General features: G+C 45.1%; 1 protein-coding gene and 1 pseudogene across 1 annotated transcript in view; both read left to right on the top strand.

The window, feature by feature from the left end:
* Positions 1–1755: 1755 nt before the first annotated feature.
* On the top strand, positions 1756–2143 carry LOC110285985 (annotated as a pseudogene).
* Positions 2144–8524: 6381 nt separating this feature from the next.
* Positions 8525–18907, top strand: part of Osbp (oxysterol binding protein) — a 28800-nt gene continuing 18417 nt past the window's right edge. Inside the window, exons 1-3 of the mRNA XM_021151572.2 lie at positions 8525–9341; positions 13761–13969; positions 16713–16963. Of these exons, the coding sequence (XP_021007231.1) occupies positions 8986–9341; positions 13761–13969; positions 16713–16963 (816 nt within the window). The 5' untranslated portion in view covers positions 8525–8985. The remainder of the gene's footprint in view (positions 9342–13760; positions 13970–16712; positions 16964–18907) is intronic.

Raw genomic sequence — 18907 nt, forward strand, 5'->3', positions numbered from 1 at the left:
GGGCATGTGATGGATGGGGCGTTTCTCTTCACAGTGGGCAGGAGGCAGAGTAACAGAGGAAAGTCCAGAAGCAAAGACAGCTTTTCAAAGCAGGCCCCCCAGGCCCCATAAACCTATTTCCTCTAACTAGGCCCCGTCTCCTGATAGCCCCTTCAGCTTTGACTTTACAAAGGGATGACTCTATGATGAGGCTAAAGTCCTGTGATCCCATCACTTCTCATTATGGTCACTAGCTAGGGACTAATCCTTCAGCATATGAGCCTCTGAGAAAGGAGACACTTCAAATCCAAACCACAACGTGGTTAGATATGTTGCGCTCTAATGATCTTCTTGCAAAATTACTAATTAGAGTTGGCATTTAGTAACATATATCCAGGTATATTCCCTGTGCTTTCTTTAATCCTTACCCAAATACTTAGGAAACAGTAAGATGGACATAAGAAAATTGTTGAGTCATTGTATAAACAGCCCAAGACTGGACTCACTTAGCAAAACCAGGACTTGAGGCCAGGTTATCAAGGCCCTGGGACATCGTAACCAAGTGAATAACCAGGTGAATAGTGCCTCCTGTGAGGGACATGTGAAACTCTCCTTATTTAAAAACACGTAATTGTTCCCCATGTAGTAGACACAAAACACACCAAATGTGGTTCTTGCACCTAATGATCCCAAAAGAGAAGGTCCATTACTTCCCTCGAGACTGTTGACAAATTCACTTTGTGTCTCCTTAGTTTCAATGAATTACATCATCCTGTTGCCCAGACTTGAGTGAAAGCGGAAGGTCAGAATGCTTAGAGACAGCACTCACTTCAAGAAAAGTTAGATAGCAAGCAAAGGAAATTAGACCAGTCCCCAGTGATCACAAAAACAGAATTCATTCTCCAAGCTCTTTCCCACTCTGAATACAGAACCTAGGACAGGTAGACTTTAAGAATCTAGTAGGAAGAACAGGAATGAGAAGTGTCCCTCTGGCAAGCAGCAACAGGGTTACCAAGTACAGCTTTTACTGGCGTCTCTTGTGTAGGTTAAGTGAACTATAGAAGTCTTGACCCGAGAGGGGACATGTCATAGACTACAGGATGCTCTGGATAGAGGCCCCCTAGATGCCTACCTTGGGGACTCAGCACTGTCCTCAGCTGCAAGTATTGGTGGCTGACAGCCACAGCTGAGTCTGTTTCTCCGGATTGCCTACTCCCTGGCCAATCTGCAGGGAAATGGCTGAGCCGTATCTTCTCTGAGGACTGAGCCCCTAAGTAAGCTGACTCAGATCCAGATAGCACTGTGCTTGAGGGCCTCTGCTGCTGTTGCTCAGTGTTCTTTTGCCTCTGACCCTTCTGCCTGCTGCTGTCATTTCAGCACAGAAGGGAGTGCTCCCCAGTAAAGCCCTGGGGGAATTCAGTCTAAGACAAACTCAAATTACTTCACATTCATATTTAAAAAGAGACTCTTGCTGTCCCTCAAAGGAACAAATCAGTTGTTGGGGCATGGTGGCACAAGTCTGTAATGCCAGGCAGATGGATCTCTGTCAGTTCAAAGCCTGCCTGGTCTACTGAGCAAGTTCCAGGCCCATCCAGATATGTATGTATATATATATTATATATATATAATATTTTGACTGAAGACACACACACAAATCAATCGATTGAGAATAAAATAAAATAAAAAAGAACACCATTAGCAAACCATCACACGGTAAAAGCTGGGCCATAGAGCTGATGCCAGGATGCATAATAAAAACTAAGTTTAAAACTTTAACCTGCATCTCCGGGAGGAAAGATCAATCGTCCCTGGACAGAGCTGAAGAAGAAGTTGTTCAAGCGCCGCAGGGTATTAAGCAGGGATCGGCGACGGAAGCGCCGGGTGGTCGGGGCTGTGATAGACGAAGGGCTGACTATGAAGCACCACCTCAAGAAGCGGGTGTCCAGTGCTCGTGCCAACATCACGCTGTCTGGGAAGAAGCGCAGGAAACTCTTGCAGCAGATCCGACTTGCCCAGAAAGAAAAAGCAGCCATGGAAGTGAAAGCCCCCTCCAAGTCAACCAGGACTAGTCAGCCACAGCCCAACAGAAGATAAAAGCTCCCCAGGACGTAACTATGGAGGATCTTGAAGATAAGAGCTGAAGTCCCTACCTCTTCTACCAGAAGATGTTCACTAGCACCTAGAAGGATTTGGAGGAACTTTGGAAAAAATATTAGCATATTTCACTTTCCTAGACACCCCTTCTACAATGGACCCTTGACCTCCCCTGGAGGTGTATATTGGGAAGGGAAAGGACACAGAGAAAAACTGGAGGGCCATCTCTAGCAGTTAACTCCTTTTGTAATAAAGCTTTAGTGCGTTCAAAAAAAAAAAAAAGAAGAAGAAAAAGAAAGAAAGAAAAAAAAAGAAAAGAAAAGAAAAGAAAGAAAGAAAGAAAGAAAAGAAAAAGAAAACTTTAACCTGACAAGTAGGGAACATGTTTATATAAAAACTTGTATGCTCAGAAGAAAGAAAAGAAGAACTAGAAAGCAATGGAATATGCATTACAGGAAAGCAGCATGGGAGGCTATTGGGAGGGGAGGAAGGGTCCAGCCAGAGGAGAGGAGGGAGTATTAAGAACAAAGTATTTGCATGAAAATTCGATAACAGGGACTGGAGGGATAATCAGCAAAGGGTTTTGCTTTGAGAGAACAAAACAACAACAACAACAAAACAAACAAACAAAAGCTCATTTGACACCCAAAACCCTTATTTAAAAAGTTGGGTGGGGCTGGGGAGATGGCTCAGCGGTTAAGAGCATGACTGCTCTTCTGAAGGCCCTGAGTTCAAATCCCAGCAACCGAATGGTGGCTCACAACCATCCGTAATGAGATCTGATGCTCTCTTCTGGTGTGTCTCAAGACAGCTACAGTGTACTTAGATATAATAAATAAATCTTTGCTGGGCATGGTGGCACACACCTTTAATCCCAGAACTTGGGAGGCAGAGGCAGGCGAATCTCTGAGTTCGAGACCAGCCTAGTCTACAGAGTGAGTTCCAGGACAGCCAGGGCTGCACAGAGAAACCCTGTCTCGAAAAACCAAAAAATAAAAAAAAATTAAAAAGTTGGATGTGGTGGTACCCATTTGTAACCTCAGTGCTGGGAGGTAGAGATAAACGGATCTATAGCACTCACTGGCCACCCAGGGGAGCCGGATCAGGAAGCTCCAGCACAAAGCAAGGCCATGTAATTACAAACAAGGTTGATCTCTGGCCTCCATGAGCACAAGCATACATGTATCCACACACGTACCCACATGTAAACATGTGCACACACACATACACACATGCAATGCTATAATAAAACCTACTTCTTTGTATGTTAACTTAAAAATAAGCTTGAAAAGAAAGGAAAAAGCCTGCACACAGATCTTTCTTCAGCCATGTATACATTCCCAGCCAGGCAGGGTGGTAGGTACCTTAAATCCCAGCAGTCAGGAGGGAGAGGCAAGTGGATCTACCTGAATTCAAGAATGAAACACACACACACACACACACACACACACATGACAGTTAATAGTTAATTCTTGACATGGCAGGACTAACCCAAAGGCTGGGCATTCCTAAACCTTCCCCTGCCTGCAAACACTCCCCTCTCCCCACACTTCTAAACCTTCCCATGCTATCTCAGTCCACAGACTAGGTAGAATAAAAGAAGAGAAAAAAAAAAAAAACACCCTCATCACTACAGGCATACTGTCTCCCCCCGACCCCCACCCCGCCTCTGCTCCCTTGAGACCACTAGGTGAACTCCCCCCTGCCCTGCTCTGCCCCACTGCTCTGACGACTGAGTTCTAAAACTATGATCCAAAATTAGTGTTCTCTTCTTCAAGTTGTTTTGCTCTGGTATTTTGGCTGACACCTAAAACACTTAACATCATAGAGAAAGTCTGTGTCCTGGAGAAGGGAGATTGCTACAGCTATGGAATTCAGGGGACACTCTATAAGGATGTAGTATCACATTGTCCACTGAATGGAGAAAAAGCCTATACAAAGGTGCCAGGCAGAGGAAGCAAAGGGAAAGTGTGTAGATCAATTTAATAGAGAGTGGAGAGAAAAGCAGGAGAGGGTGGAGGTCAGAGATGATGCACAGAACGACCTCACCTGCCAGACCAAAAATTCTGAGTTCTATTCTGGAGGTAGTGTGGAGTGACATCAATAACTCAACTCAGCATTTTTTGACTGCAGGTAAAAGGCACGGACAACACAAGCCAGGGCAGGTGTGTACCTGGACAAGGGGGGCTGGGAGTGAACCTAGATGGAGTCTACAGCAAAGATGAGGGACTGGGAAAGCTTTACTCAGGCACTGTGGGCTCCTATTCCCAGTTCAGAGACAGAGATGAGGGTGGTGGGTAAATTATGAAAGGACCAGGGCCCAACCCTCTGAGGGGCTGAACCCAGATGGCTAATGCTACTGCTTGGCACTCCTCTGCAGCATTACCTCCAGTAGGACTTGGCAAGAGAGGTCTGCAGGACTCTCAGAAGGTTGGCAGGAGGGCAGACAGCACAAACACCACCAGTGCTCACCAGGTGCAGCTCATAGCAACGGGCCCCTGCAAAGGCAGAACTGAGGTGGGCCCGGCCACAGGTAGGAGATAGAGACCACCAGTGCCCACTGGGCACAGCTCATAGCAACGGGCCCGTGCAAAGGTGGCACTGAGGTGGGCTGGGTCACAGGTAGGAGATGGGAGAACCAGGACCCTGATGCCTGGAGAGCAACAACCCACCCTTCAAGAACAGCCTGTTGGGAAAACAAACTTCATACTCGTGGAAAATACATTTGGTCAAGAACATGGGGTTTGTTTTTTCCATTGAAAACAAAATACTCTAATGGTTTGCTTTCTGAAACAATAAAAGAAACGGAGAGAAAAGCAGGAGAGGGTGGAGGTCAGAGATGATGCAAGGAAGGACCTCACCTGCCAGAGATGATGCACGGAACGGCCTCACCTGCCAGACCAAAAATTCTGAATTCTATTCTGGTGGTAGTGTGGAGTGACATCAATAACTTAACTCAGTATTTTTTTTGTTAAGTGTTTTTTTTTTTTTTTTTCTTGTCTTTTAGAGACAGTTTCTCTGCATAGTCCTGGCTGTTCTGGAACTAGCTCAGTTAGACCAGACTGCCTTTGAACTCAGAGATTCTCCTGCTACTGCCTCTCAAGTGCTGGGATTAAAGTCATGTGCCACCATGCCCAGATGTTTTTAAATCTTTTTGAATAAAAACAAAAACTGTGATACAACGCGCGCTGATACACTTTGTATCTGAGAAAAACAACCATCCGATGACACAACTCCCCCTCGGTGTATGCCATATTTTCTCTTTTAGGTAAGCACATAGCATGTGTGCACATTTTAGACTATACCCTCCTGTGGTGATTTACATATATGGAGTTGCTTGCCAAAAGGCTCCTTTCTTGAAAGCTTGGTTCCCCCATGTGGTGGATTCAGTCATTGAGAAGGAATTGTTTCATGAGAGCTTTAAACTAATCAATAGACTGCTTTTTAAAATGTATATACTCCTGTGTGTGCCTGAGTATGTGCACTGTGCGGGTACAGGAGCCAAAGGAGGTCAAAAGAAACATCAAATGCCCTACAACTGGAATTACAGACAGTTGTGAGTCACCGAATGGGTGCTGGGTGCTGACCCTTGATCCTCTGTAGAGCAGAAAGCACTCTCACTGCTGAGCCATCGCCCCAGCTCCTAGACTAAGCTATCTGACTGAGTCAAAATTTGAATGGACAGAGGGGAAGTGGTGGAAACTGAAGGATGGGGCAGACTTGGAGGAAGTAGACCACTGGGGACCTGGCCCCTCTGTTTGCTGTTGGGCAACAAGAAAGGTGCTTTGCTGTACTATACCTTCCCTATGCTTTGTCTTATCACGCAGACCCCAAATCACCGTGTGTAGCCCAGCCTGGCCTTGAATCATGGAGCAAGGAGATCCTGAACTGGAACTTTTGAGACCATAAGGCAAAAATAAATTCTTCTTACCTTAATTTGTTTCTCAGTTCTTCTGTCTAATGAAAACCAACAGTGATTAGGTGGCTGTCTTCCTTTTCCTCCCTTTTGTGCTGAATCATTTTGAAGAAAATGACTGGTAGTGTAACATTCACTTCTATATGCTTTGGCACAGCTTTCCAGATCTTAAAGATCTGTTTGCAGATCTCCATCATCAGTAACTGAACTAATATAGTAACTGCCTAACAACAGGCTGGCAGCCCGAGACAGTTCTCATTTTGCAACTGTGCTGAAGAAGTCTAAAGTCAGTTTTGCGGAGCCAGAATCCAATTCCGTACTCATTTAATTGTGCCTTTAAGTCTGTTTGTTAATTAGCAAGCAGAATCACCCTGAGGTCTTAAATAAATTTATTGCCTCCCGCTCCTGGTGTGAGTGGTGCTGGGGGTAGAATCCAGGTTCTTGTGCATGCCAGGCAAGCCCTCCACCACCTGAGCTACATTCTCAGTGAGTCTTTATAAATCACGTGTCTCTATGTGTGTCTCTTTGTGAGTTTGTTCACCTGAATGCAGGTGCCAGGTTAAGTCAAAGGCATTGGATCTTCGGAGCTGGAGTGACCAGTGATTGTGAGTTTGAACTGAGGGATGTCTCATGCAAGAGCAGCATTACAACCCAGAGCCATCTCCCAGACCCCACATTCTCCACATGGTTGTCTCTTTGCTTCTGTCATTAAACTGCTTCCTTTAGCTCCTGTAACCAGGCTTTATTTGATTCAGTTTCAATTATTTTGGCAAGAGAGTTTTATTCACTAATGGCATTTCTACTTTGTGCTGCAAGATCACAGGGACCTCATAAGAATGTTGTCTCTGGGTTAGTGATGTGAGCTTACTAGGTTGACATGGGGACAGCAAGATCTCCTGGTTTTAAAAGTATGTGTTTCTCCTTTGTGATTGCACACTGAACTGAGGGACATGTGACACCTCAGCTCCCATTTGTCACAGACGCTTGCAGCTGGTCAAAACTCAAATGAGCTTTATTTCAACTGCATGATTCCAAAGGCCCTCCCTCCCTCTTTCCACTCCTTTCCTGTAAAGTTGTTTAACCAAAGTGGGAAGCCAGGCTTTCCAAATCAGACTAGATTCCTTCCTTCTTTCTTTCCTTCCTTCCTTCTTTCCTTCCTCTTTTATTCCTTTCTTCCTTCTTTCCATTTGAGTCAAGGGTTTCTCTGTGTAGCCTTGGCTGTCCTGGAATTCACTCTGTAGACTAGGCTGTCCTGGAATTCACTCTGTAGACTAGGCTGGCCTAGAACTCACGAGATCCACCCACCTCTGTCTCTTGAGAGCTGGGATTAATGGTATGTGCCAACACCTCCCATGCTTAGATTACTTCTTGACATTGATGAGGTAAATCGTTTTTTTTATACTATCTAAAAGCAACTCCTAGGACTGACTGGAGAGATGTTAACAGTGCTCCCTGTTCTAGAGAACTTGAGTTCTGTTCCCAGTATTCTTATGGGTTGGCTACCCACCAACTTTAGTTCCAGCTCCAGGGGATTTTATGCCCTCTTCTGGCATCCACAAGTACCTGCACTCATGTGTACACACACACACACAAAATTAGAAGAAATGAATAAATAAAAGTTAAACCCTATTCCTACTGCCAGGTCAAAAACTGCTACACTGTAATAGGTGTTAGATTCCCCAAAGTGCAGGTTTTGCCTATTTTTGTAATAATATTTCACAACAGCTCAATGCTGGACTAGTTACTGAAATTTGTGACCTCTAACACAGCTGTAATTAAGCTGATCAAATCTAATCACTCAACACCCAGTTCAAAACAAAACAACAAAACCCCAACAATAAACAAGAGAATTGTGTTTTTACCACACTAAACCTAACAAGGGCCTTTAGATTTGGAAAAGAGATATAAAGGTAGGTAGTAGGTCTTTGCCAGTCTATTCTCCCCGTAAATGAGGTCGGCAACTAGATGGTCAGAATTAATAGAAGTGTATGAGAATCTAGAGTGAAGAGACAGAGGGTAAACCAGGAAAGGGAATGGGGTCAGGATTGGGGGAGTCGTGAGTCCAGGAGGGGGCCGAGGAAGCTCTCTTTCGGTTCTTCCGGAAGCAGGACATGAGAAGGGAATCCCTAGGAGACCCAGGAACCATCCATCTCTCTTTATTAAGGCCATCTGCAAGTCTCAATTGAGAAGGTGGGAATTCCACAGCACACCCACATCAAGAGCATTTATAGAGGCCCATCACTTCCTTAAAGCTGCAAACGTGCCTGCCCACTTGTGCATCCATGAATTTATTTGCTATCTCGGCCAACTGCAGCTTTCACTGACAATTTCCAGAACCAATCATCTCCAATCATAGCCCTGCCTCTCCACCGACAGGTGAAAGACATAGGTGTCAGCCAATAAAAAATAAGAATGAGTATGTGAAGGCTGGACTCTGCCCCATTTACTTCAATGCATTCAGTAATTGGTAGAAAGGCTTGAGCAGCTGATATCAACCACCAATCCGTAAGGGCGGAAGAGGATGAAGGGCAGCGCGATGGGCGGGGGTGACGTGGCAATGACAGAAGCATAAACTGTAATGACTGACGGAAGTACTAGCCATTCGGAGGCCAAACCGGCCGTGCGCTCTGCATTCTCCCGTCCTCGGACTTCGGAAAGCCACCAATGATTTTGTAGCCCTGCCTGATTGGCTTTCCTGTTAGCCAATCGAAAGCAGGCCTGGAGGACGCGTCGCGCCTTGAGCTTCTCACTGGGCGGAGTAGCATGACAGGCCCGAGAGAAATGCCAATGTCCGCGGGGTCTTCCGCAAGTGACACTTGGCGGCACCAATCGCCGCCCTCCTTCCCGGCGGTCGAGCCCTCCTTCCCGCGGCGGGGCTGGCGGGGCGGGGACGCTGCGCGGCGGCGGCTGAAGCGCTAGCCGTGTTGGGCGCTCCGGGCGGCGGCGGCGGAGCTCGTAGGCGGTTCCGGTCGTGTCTCTCCGGGCGGCGGCGGCTCATGGCGGCGACCGAGCTGAGAGGAGTGGTGGGGCCGGGCCCGGCAGCCATCGCGGCTCCGGGCGGCGGCGGCGCGGGTCCACCCGCGGTGGGAGGCGGCGGCGGACGCGGGGACGCGGGGCCCGGCTCCGGGGTGGCGGCCGCGACGGCGGCGACGGCGGGCGGCCCGGGCCCCGGGGCCGGAGGAGTGGCGGCAGGCGGCCCGGGCTCTGCACCGCCAGCCGCGGGCTCGGGCGGTTCGGGCGCCGGGGGCTCGGGCTCGGCTAGAGAGGGCTGGCTCTTCAAATGGACCAATTACATCAAAGGCTACCAGCGGCGATGGTTCGTGCTGAGCAACGGGCTCCTAAGCTACTACAGGTAACTGCTTCCGGGGCGCCACGCTTACCTGGCCTCCCCCCTGTGCAGCCCACAGACCCGCGCTGTCACTCTCCGCCGGCTGGCTTCACTGCCAAGGTCGCCTTGGGTCGCTGTCTGTCACCTGCACAGGTTGACAGCTTGCAGAAGTCAGAACCTGCAGATTTGACACACTGCTCTTGTCTCCGCTGTCACCCGCCCCTAGTGCCTCATCTGCCTCCATCCCTGGGTCTTTCCTGTCAGCAATTGTTTGGAGAGCATCTGCTCTGCCATTGTATTTCCGCTACCACGTGGGTGCAATCGCTAATTCTGCAACTAAGGCACTGTTGTAAGGCTGGAGGGGCACAGACAGAGAGAGCCCGGGCACTGTCCCTCAGGAACTTACAGTGGAAGTTTCAACTCCTAACTTTTTGTGCTCTAGTCTCTAAAATTTAATGTTTCTGATACACCCTTGATATACCTGCCCATGCCTTCTCAGTATACACATTCAGACATCAGAATACCACACACAGGGAGACTCTGGGATTCTGTCCACCATATGTCTTACCTCTTCAAGCATGCGCGTACTTTCTCGGTCTAGACAGTCCACAATAGAGATGTGTACTCTACCATAGCTTTTACTTTTGCCTGCCCCACCTCTTCCCATGGGAATGACTGTCTTATCTAGCACTCACCGTGTACGTTTTAGTTTTATTTAAGATCAAGTTTTATTAAAGGAAGAACACATGTTTTTGAAATGATTGTTAAGGTTTCACAGTGCTTATTTTGGTATGGTTAATGTATACTTACTGTGACTCATAGCATGGTCATAACATGTCACACTTTGGGGCTTATATTACTAGACAGAGGTGTTGAGAGGTGATTTGAGGATAGGTTATAAGCTTTCCCACCAGCCTTGCTTTGTGGCTGGATGTCTTACATGCAACTGTTCATTTAGTGCTCATAGATCTCCTATCTCCCTGGGAGTTAGGACATGTTCCCATGTTCTTGACAAGAAAGCAGACTTAGCATGGGCAGCTCTCCCAGGGTCTTGGAGAAATTAGGATTTGAAATTACTCTTCATACTTTAAAACCTAAAACCTAGGTTAGTGCTACATGAACCAGTTAGATACAGAGATAATTACCTAAGACACGGTTTAGGTTTATAGAGTGTGCTACAGTGTGTCTCATGAAGAAAGTACAGACGTCTACTCTAAGAGGGATTTGCTGAGTATAATAATGCCATTTCTGGTTGAAATCTCTTCCCACAGTCCATCCAGTTTGGGAACCCAAGACACTGCTGGGGGCGTGACTCAGCCTGTATTCCTTTTCAATTTCACCGGTAGTTTCTCTCCTATCAGGAGGCCCATGGGGGACGAATAACCTCCATGAACATCGTTGGCTTGGCTCGTAGAGAATTTTAAAGAAAGCTTGAAGACGAGAGTTAGAGGCTGTTGGTGGGAACATTTTTATCGCTCCTCACATAGAAAATGCCTTAGCTCATCCTTGATGCTTAAGCAACGTTAGTTGTTTAGTAGGTGTGACATTTTCATTATTGTATTCTGAATTAATTTTAATATAACCCTTTCTCCTACTCATCTATAGCTCATTTTAGGGTTATAACATACATTTAAAGTTTTACTTTGGCTCAGAGATTTTTTTTTTCCCATCTGTTCAAGCTCCATGTCTTGTTTTAATTGACTACTATTCTAATGATTCATATCCTGACTTGGTTCATAAATCTCTAGTAACATTGATTCCTCCTATTAAAACTTGTACATTAAGGACTAGATATAGTGATAACAAGCCTTTAATCCCAGCAAGAGGCAGAGGCAGGTGGATCTTTATGAGTTTGAGGCATCCTGGTCTACATAGCAAGTTCCAGGACAGCTACAGCTACAAAACAACGAAAACCAAACCAAGCAAAAAACCAACTGTATTACCTAAGGGCTTTAATAATGTGTAGTCTTGGGTTGGAGACGAGCACTTACTGAACATACATAAACACGGGCAAAAGACACATAAAATACAGGAAATCTAAAAAAATGGAAATATTCTCTGATGGTTTAATCCAACTAAGTTCTTACATTATCTACTTTGCAGGATACCTGATTGTTTGATCAGTATAAATCTTGGTCAGTGTTGACCTTGGATATTAATAATGTACCCTGTTGCTATTCTTCATATTTGTTGCTGCTTTTTTTTAACCTTCTTTCTCACAGAAGCTGACTCCACATAAAACACCTTCCAAAACATAGCAAGATATGCCATTAGCCTGTCATGCCAAGTACAATGGTTCCACTCACAGGCCAACCGATCAACAGGGTGTAGTTTATCAATCTGATCCTTACCCCACACCCGCAGAATTTCAGTGAAGTACATCCTTCCTGCTGCGTTGGCAGTTTATTCTTAGCAGGGGGCTTGTGGTCCCCATCTCCTTCCTAGAGCTACTTAGCTGTGTTAGCATTCCTCCTCTGAATGTCATATGTTCAGCACCTACAGTCTCTGATGTATGCCATTTTCAAAATCCATTTTCTCTTCATAGACTCCATCCTCTGATTACAGAAGAAAAGACCTGAGCAAGCCTTTTGTCTTATGTTTCTTTACATAAATGCCCCATAACTTACTCTCTTACACAAAATCTCATTTCTCTCAAAAACACCTATGGCAGGCTATAATAAGTTTTCCTTCTAGGTTCCAAAGATTAAATTAAATTTCAACTGGCCTTTTCAGGCAAGAACTTTCTACCCAGAAAATAACTGTAATACTGTAATGGCTGAAGAACTTCAAAGCAGAATCTTTCCTACCTCAGTTCTAAGCATAAGAGCTCTGTGGGCAAGCCTCCCTCCCTCCCAGTGTTTCTTAGTGTCTGTTAACCAGCTATGGACTTTATATTATCTGAGAAACTTTTTTAATCCAAGAAGATGGTGGAACCAGAGGAGATCCTAGGAGGTGGTTAGTGGAAAGTAATAAGGAGGCCTGTGATAGAAGGCCCATGTACTGAGGGTAAGCTGGCCTTCAGCTGTGGTCTGTAATTCAGCCTGCATTATTCATAATGTAACTGAAGCTTGGAGGGGGTGCTAAGGATAGAAAAAACAAGGATTCACATTACAGTGTGGCAGGTGCAGGGCATGGAAAATGGCCAGTCCTTTGAGACCCTCACCCCCACCCTGTGATCTCTTATTGCTCATTAGTACATTTGAGAAAGAAAAAAAGTTACACATGACAAGGTCAACAGCAGTGAATCTGTTGAACAGACTTTCTCAAATACATCAAATCTTAGGGTCTGGGAAGGGTGTGTGCCATTTCTGGCATGTAGGAATTCTGGATGTGCCAGGTGTGTTTGGCTGCTTGGCTCTACGCTTTGTACTGTGGCAAAGGACTTTGACCTCTTTATGTTCTGAGTTGGACAGGGGAAACTGCAGTTTCAACGTGAGGGTCCCTGGGTGTAGCCAGTGGCAGTGGGGAAATGGGCAGGTTTCTCTGCGTGCTCAGTAGTGCTGGGAGTTTATGTTTAATGTGAGTCGATATTTTATGCCCAGTGCTTTGTAGCTTGTTGTCACCAAGTAGTGTTGTGAAGTTCAGAAGTTAGTCTATTAATAGAGCTGTCAGTAGAGATTGGGGGAATTTTTACACCCAGCCCTCTTGAGTGCAGACCTGCTGAGTCTTTCCTGGCTATTAATAGGACGGCTTAGGAGTTCCCACCAGTAAAAACCTGGAACTTAGGAAACTGCATTTTCCAAAAGATTAAAATGCCTGGTGATTGTTTCGTGGTTATTCTTTATTATAGTTATTACTTCTTACATCTGAGCCATAACCAATATTTAATAGTCTACTCAGGTAGGGTGGTTTGCCTTTTATACATTTCGGCAATGTAATCCTAAGCATGGCATGACAGTTCCCATTTGGGCTGATTTACAGTGAGGGGGTGGTTCAGTGTATAAAAATGGAGCTATTCTTAGAGAATGAGAGTGTCAAAAATTTTTGTTGCACAAGGTTATAAAGTGTTTTATAACTTGCTAAGTAAAAAGTGGTTTGTGACTGCAAATGGGCATGAGAGAGCTAGGGCTGTTCTACACTCGGATGTGGTAGTGGCTCCACGATTCTCTCCACCTTTCAAAACTCAGTCAGTTGTATTTAATTAACTGCTGAATTAATAGTTCATGCAATTCTAGCTCAGTAAAGACTGTATTTTTATAAGCTAATAGTAAGAGGAACAGTGGGGCAATAAACTCTGATTCACAAACCGTGCTTACAAGCTCTGAAAGCAATTTCTCACTGCTTAAATTTCCAAGAGTTGTTTGAAGGAAATAAAACAAGAATTTGTTGTTTCCTAAGACTACTTAATTTTCAAAGGCCCAGAGTTAATAAGAGGAACTAAAGGCAGAGCAGGGCAGATGTCTGTTACCTTTCTGTTTAGCCTTTTTTGTCTTGTTATGGCAGGTCCAAGGCAGAGATGAGACACACCTGCCGAGGTACCATCAACCTCGCCACAGCCAACATCACTGTGGAGGACTCTTGTAACTTCATCATCTCCAATGGCGGTGCTCAGACCTACCACTTGAAGGCCAGCTCCGAAGTAGAGCGTCAGCGCTGGGTGACAGCCTTAGAACTGGCCAAGGCCAAGGCTGTGAAGATGCTGGCCGAATCAGGTATGGAGCAAAGGAACACTGGCCTGGGAAACACAATTTTTTACAACCCTGACTGCAGTGTACATTTTTGATTATGTTCCATGTCTTAGATATCCCAGTCTTCTTGTTGTATGTTATTTCTCTTGAGTAGTGATTGTGAACTGAGTTCAGTCCTGCATATACACATATGACATTTGATAATGTCTGGAGATATTTTTAGTTAAAAATAAAAGAAGCTGGGGTGTTACTGGCATATAGAGACTAGAAGCCAAAGATAGTGCTCAGTGCCCTGTGAGGTACAGAATAGCATCTCCACCCTTCAGCTGGCTGAAGTTGAAAAACCTTGGTCCTATAGATATGGCATACCACTTATGCTTAAAAAAATGTTGTTTTAAATTTTTTGCTTCATGGTCTTACTAGTAGTAGCCTTGGATGGCCTGTAACCGTATCCTCCTGCCTCTGCCTCCTGAGTGCTAGGACTAAAGACATTCTCTACTGTGCCTAGTGCTTGGTCTGTGCTTTTATTTTTAATATCAGTTACCTTTCTTAAATATTTGAGACATAATTACTTTAGTACTAGCTCAGAATTAGGATTTATTTATTTATTTATTTATTTATTTATTTTTGAGACAGGGTTTCTCTGTGTAGCCCTGGCTATCCTCACTCTGTAGACCAGACTGGCCTTGAACTCAGAAATCCGCCTGCCTCTGCAGGTGTGTGCCACCACTGCCCCGCTTCAGAATTAGGAATCTTACAACTCATAATTTGAACCCTTGCCAAATTTTCTTCTCTTGATTTCTTTTTATTTTTCTGACAGTCATGCCCCAGGCTGTCCTCATACTCAGTCTTGTCTGTAGTTTAAGTTGACCTTGAACGTCTGATCCTTCTGTTTCCACCTCTCAAGTGCTGGAATTTTAGGCCCAGCTTCTGGTAGCTTCTTCTTTGTTAATGAAGTTGTAACAGTCATGATAGATGACCCAAAAACCAGTCTTATCCGGCTGCAAGAACCCTGTCCTGGCGGAGGGAGAGATTTCAGTTCTCAGCATTCATGTTTGGAAGCTCACCAACATCTTGAGTTTAGCTCCAGGAGGATCTGCCCACCTTTGACCCAGAAGAGCATAGACACAAATACAGTTTAAAACCGTAAAAATAATTTTTTTTCAAATTAGCTTTTTTTTCCTCTAAAGAAAAGGATAGGATTTTCCCTGAAGATAATAATAATTGCACTGAGCTTGCACACTGGCAGAGAACTGAGATGTCAGCTTTTGTTTGCCAGTTGCTTAGCTTGGTGCCTGATGTCTGTTGAGCCATGAGAGGAGTTTTCATTGCTTTATCAGTTCTGTGGTGACAGGTTCTGCTTTGACCTTGGCCCCTGCCTCTGTCCAGGAGAGAGGACAGACCTTTTCTTGTTCCTTTGTTTAATTTAAGGGCTGATGTTAGCTCACAAAGGAGTGACATTGCTGGGAAAACAGTCTGCAGTGTCGAACTGTTAAGTACAAAGCCAACAGTGAGAGGAACAGCCCAGCTCCTCCTCGGTTTATGACTTGAGAGCTCTCTTGGTTTGCTTTTGGAGGGCATTAGAGTCAGGTAAGCTCATCATGAGGTTTAGCTCCCTTGGAGCTCAGTAGCTTTGTGTGACATAGGAGAAGCTACTCTTCCATTCTCAACCCATTTTGCAGGTGGCCTGCGTGCCACCCTAAAGACAATGGTGGACTTAATAATAGTTTGGATTAGATTGGAATCTTCAGTGTTTAAAGGCTCCTTGGGGTTCAGTTTTGGTAAGAGTGTTTGCCTACTATGTACGAAGCCTTTAATTCCCCAGAACTTCAACACTAGGTATGGTGGTCATACCTTTCAGGAAGTGGAAGCAAGAGGATCGAGAGTTCAGGGTCATTCTTGGCTACATAGGAAGTTCAAAGCTAACCTGAGCTACATGAGAAGCTGCCTCAAAAAAGAATTGAGAGATCTAGTTATATGTTTCTAAGAGGCATCCAGTTTCTCATAATATCCTGTCCATCAGTGGATCTAAACTTTCGTGGATATTAGGACTACTTTGGTCACAATTAGAAACACAGATTCTGGTCCAGTGGGATGGCTTAGCCGGTGAAGCACTTGCTACCAAACCTAACAACCTGAATTCCATTTCTGAGATTTGCACAGTGGAAGGAGAGAACTGACCCCCAAAGGTTATTTTCGGACATGTACATGTACACTGTAGCACACATACCCTACCCCCCTACATATAAAGTTGTAAATAAATATAATTTTAAAAGAGAAATGCAGGTCCCCAGACCTTGCCTCTCACCATCTGAATCTAAAAGTCCAGGAGTGTGACCTGAGACTTTGCATCATCATGATGCACTTCAAGTCTATGCATAGTGTAGGTCTTGGGCCACACTATGAGCAGTGCTTCTCAGCCTTCCTAATGTTGCCACCCTTTAATACAGTTTCTCAAGTTGTAGTGACCCCAACCATAAAATTAGTTTTGTTGCTACTTTATAACTGTGATTTTGCTACTGTTATGAATCATAATGTAACTATCTGATTACATGACCCCTGTGAGAGGGTTGTTCAATCCCTAGAGGGTCACAGCCCACAGGTTGAGAACCACTGTTCTAGAGGACTCCTGGGGAGTGGCAAGCCCTCAGTTGCTCAGAATGCACATGGTTTGCTAGACAGACAGACAGGCAGGTAGGTAGATAGATAGGGCTCCAACTTTCCATCCTGATCCTAGAGGCAGAACCTAACCTTGGCATCCCTACAGATGAATCAGGAGATGAAGAGTCTGTCTCACAAACTGACAAGACTGAGCTCCAGAACACCCTGCGAACACTCTCCAGCAAAGTGGAGGACCTGAGCACGTGCAATGACTTGATAGCTAAGCATGGCACCGCCCTGCAGCGTTCCCTCAGTGAGCTGGAGTCCCTGAAGCTGCCTGCTGAGAGCAATGAGAAAATCAAGCAGGTCAATGAACGAGCCACGCTTTTTAGAATAACATCCAATGCCATGATCAATGTGAGTAACCTCTTTGACAGTTCCTCTCAGAAATGTAGTGCTTTTCCGACCCCTTGGAACTAACTGTTAAAACACTGACTATACCAGGTCTTGCTTCCATCATCAGGTGCTTTAAGTTACATTGTGGGTTGCATGAAACAGGACCAGCTGCTCAGGGGGAAGGTGTTCTGCTCACGTGGTCAGAAGGGCATTTCCTCTTCTGGGCGGTGCTAAGGAGTCCAGTGGTGCAGCCTTCCTTGAGTGGCAGGGCATCTGAGGTTCTATTAGTTGGGCTCCTTTGTGGTTTTTCTTCTTTGCTCTGTTTTTCTAACCTAATGTGTCAGACTCAAAGGTCCTCTTGAGTCCTTTGCCCTGTTGTGAGCTTTTGCTTCCTTCCTCCTTGGAGTCAGACCCTGCACAGCTAAGGCAGTCTGCATTCGGGATGGCAAGCAGGGCCAGCTCAAAGGCTGTCAAGAACTTGTAATTCTAGTTAGTTCAGTGTGAGTCTTTGATTCTAGAACACTCCACGTAGGCACTAGAAGAATGGGTAAATACAGAGCATTGCTGGCCTCACTGACAAATTGATAGGTGTATGAAAGGAATACCAGGTTTTACAATGCTGTTTTTCCTCTTCTGCTAACTGATTCTCACTCAACGGGTTATGTTAGCTCCCTTCACATAAAAACACTGAAGGACATTTTGTAAGTGAGACGAACGAGTATTCTGTGAGAAACGGTTTTGCAGAGCTTCTCGCCCCTTCTAATTAAATGGGTTAAGTTACCTCATGAGTGCCAGATCTCCCTTGTTTAGGGAGTGACCGTGAGAACTAGTTTAGTTCCTATGCTGCCTGAACATCAAAGACCTTTTCCTGAGGTGACATTTTTCTCATTTTGTTTCTTTGTTATGTGATGGTAGTTTGTTTTAAGTTTTATTTTAAGTGTTGAACACCTTCAGAACTGATTTACCCCAGCCAGAAAGAAGTCAAATTAGTTTTTTGCCTTCAGGATTTCAGGAAGGTTAGCTACCTCCTAGTGTTAGTTAGCCACCTTGTCAGTGCTGACAAGGGTGTTCAGTGACCAGGAAACCTGATAATTCCACAAACCAACGACCCATAATAAATATGTAGACTTCCCATTTTGTATTTTGTGTGTATGGGTGTTTTGACTACATGGATGTCCATGCACCTCTTATGTGTTGATGGAGGCCAGAAAAGGGCATCAGACCCCTGAGATTGGAGTTACTGGTGGCCACAATCCGCCCTTATGGAAAACAAACCCAGGTCCTCTAATTACTATCAGCTCAACTGTCTGACAGTCTTCTTTTTTATTTTTTTTATTCTAATATGACTTTTTTTTTTTCCTAAATAAAACACTCCTGCTTTATAAACCCAAAGTCTTGCTTTAGCCTTTTCTCTTGGAAATTGCCCATCTTTGTTCCATGGGAAATTATTCATCTCCAAGGTCATGTCAAGGAATGAACTCGTGGAAGTCAGAGCCAAGCTTTCAGGAGAGGAATGCAGTTCCGGGTTAGAATAGTGGGCCTAGCATGCTCCAGGCCCTGGGTTTGATTCTCACCTCAACACACACTGAGACGTCGTCCAACAACTTGATAGACGTTAGCTGTTCACTGCCAGTGTCCCTGTCATAATCTCATTGTTGCCTAAGCTGCACTTTTTATTCTTGTGTTGTTATAATAGCAAGGCTTTAAATGCACTATACATACTAAAAATAAGCCAGGTATGGTGACATATGCCTGTTAATCTCAGCACCCTGGAGACCTTGGCAGGAGAAACAAGAGATCAAAGCCAGCCTGAGCAGCTACGTGTGTGATAGGGTAGACATAGGCAGTACCCTAGAGGTGTTCAGCATGTACTCGGATGGTTAAAGGAGCTAACACCTCAGCTAAATGCTGAGGGAGAGTGAAAGTCTGCCTAGAAAGAAGGCAGTATAGATTTGGACTCCAACC

This window comes from Mus caroli, chromosome 19, assembly GCF_900094665.2.
Source record: "Mus caroli chromosome 19, CAROLI_EIJ_v1.1, whole genome shotgun sequence".
NCBI classification, from domain to species: Eukaryota; Metazoa; Chordata; class Mammalia; order Rodentia; family Muridae; genus Mus; species Mus caroli.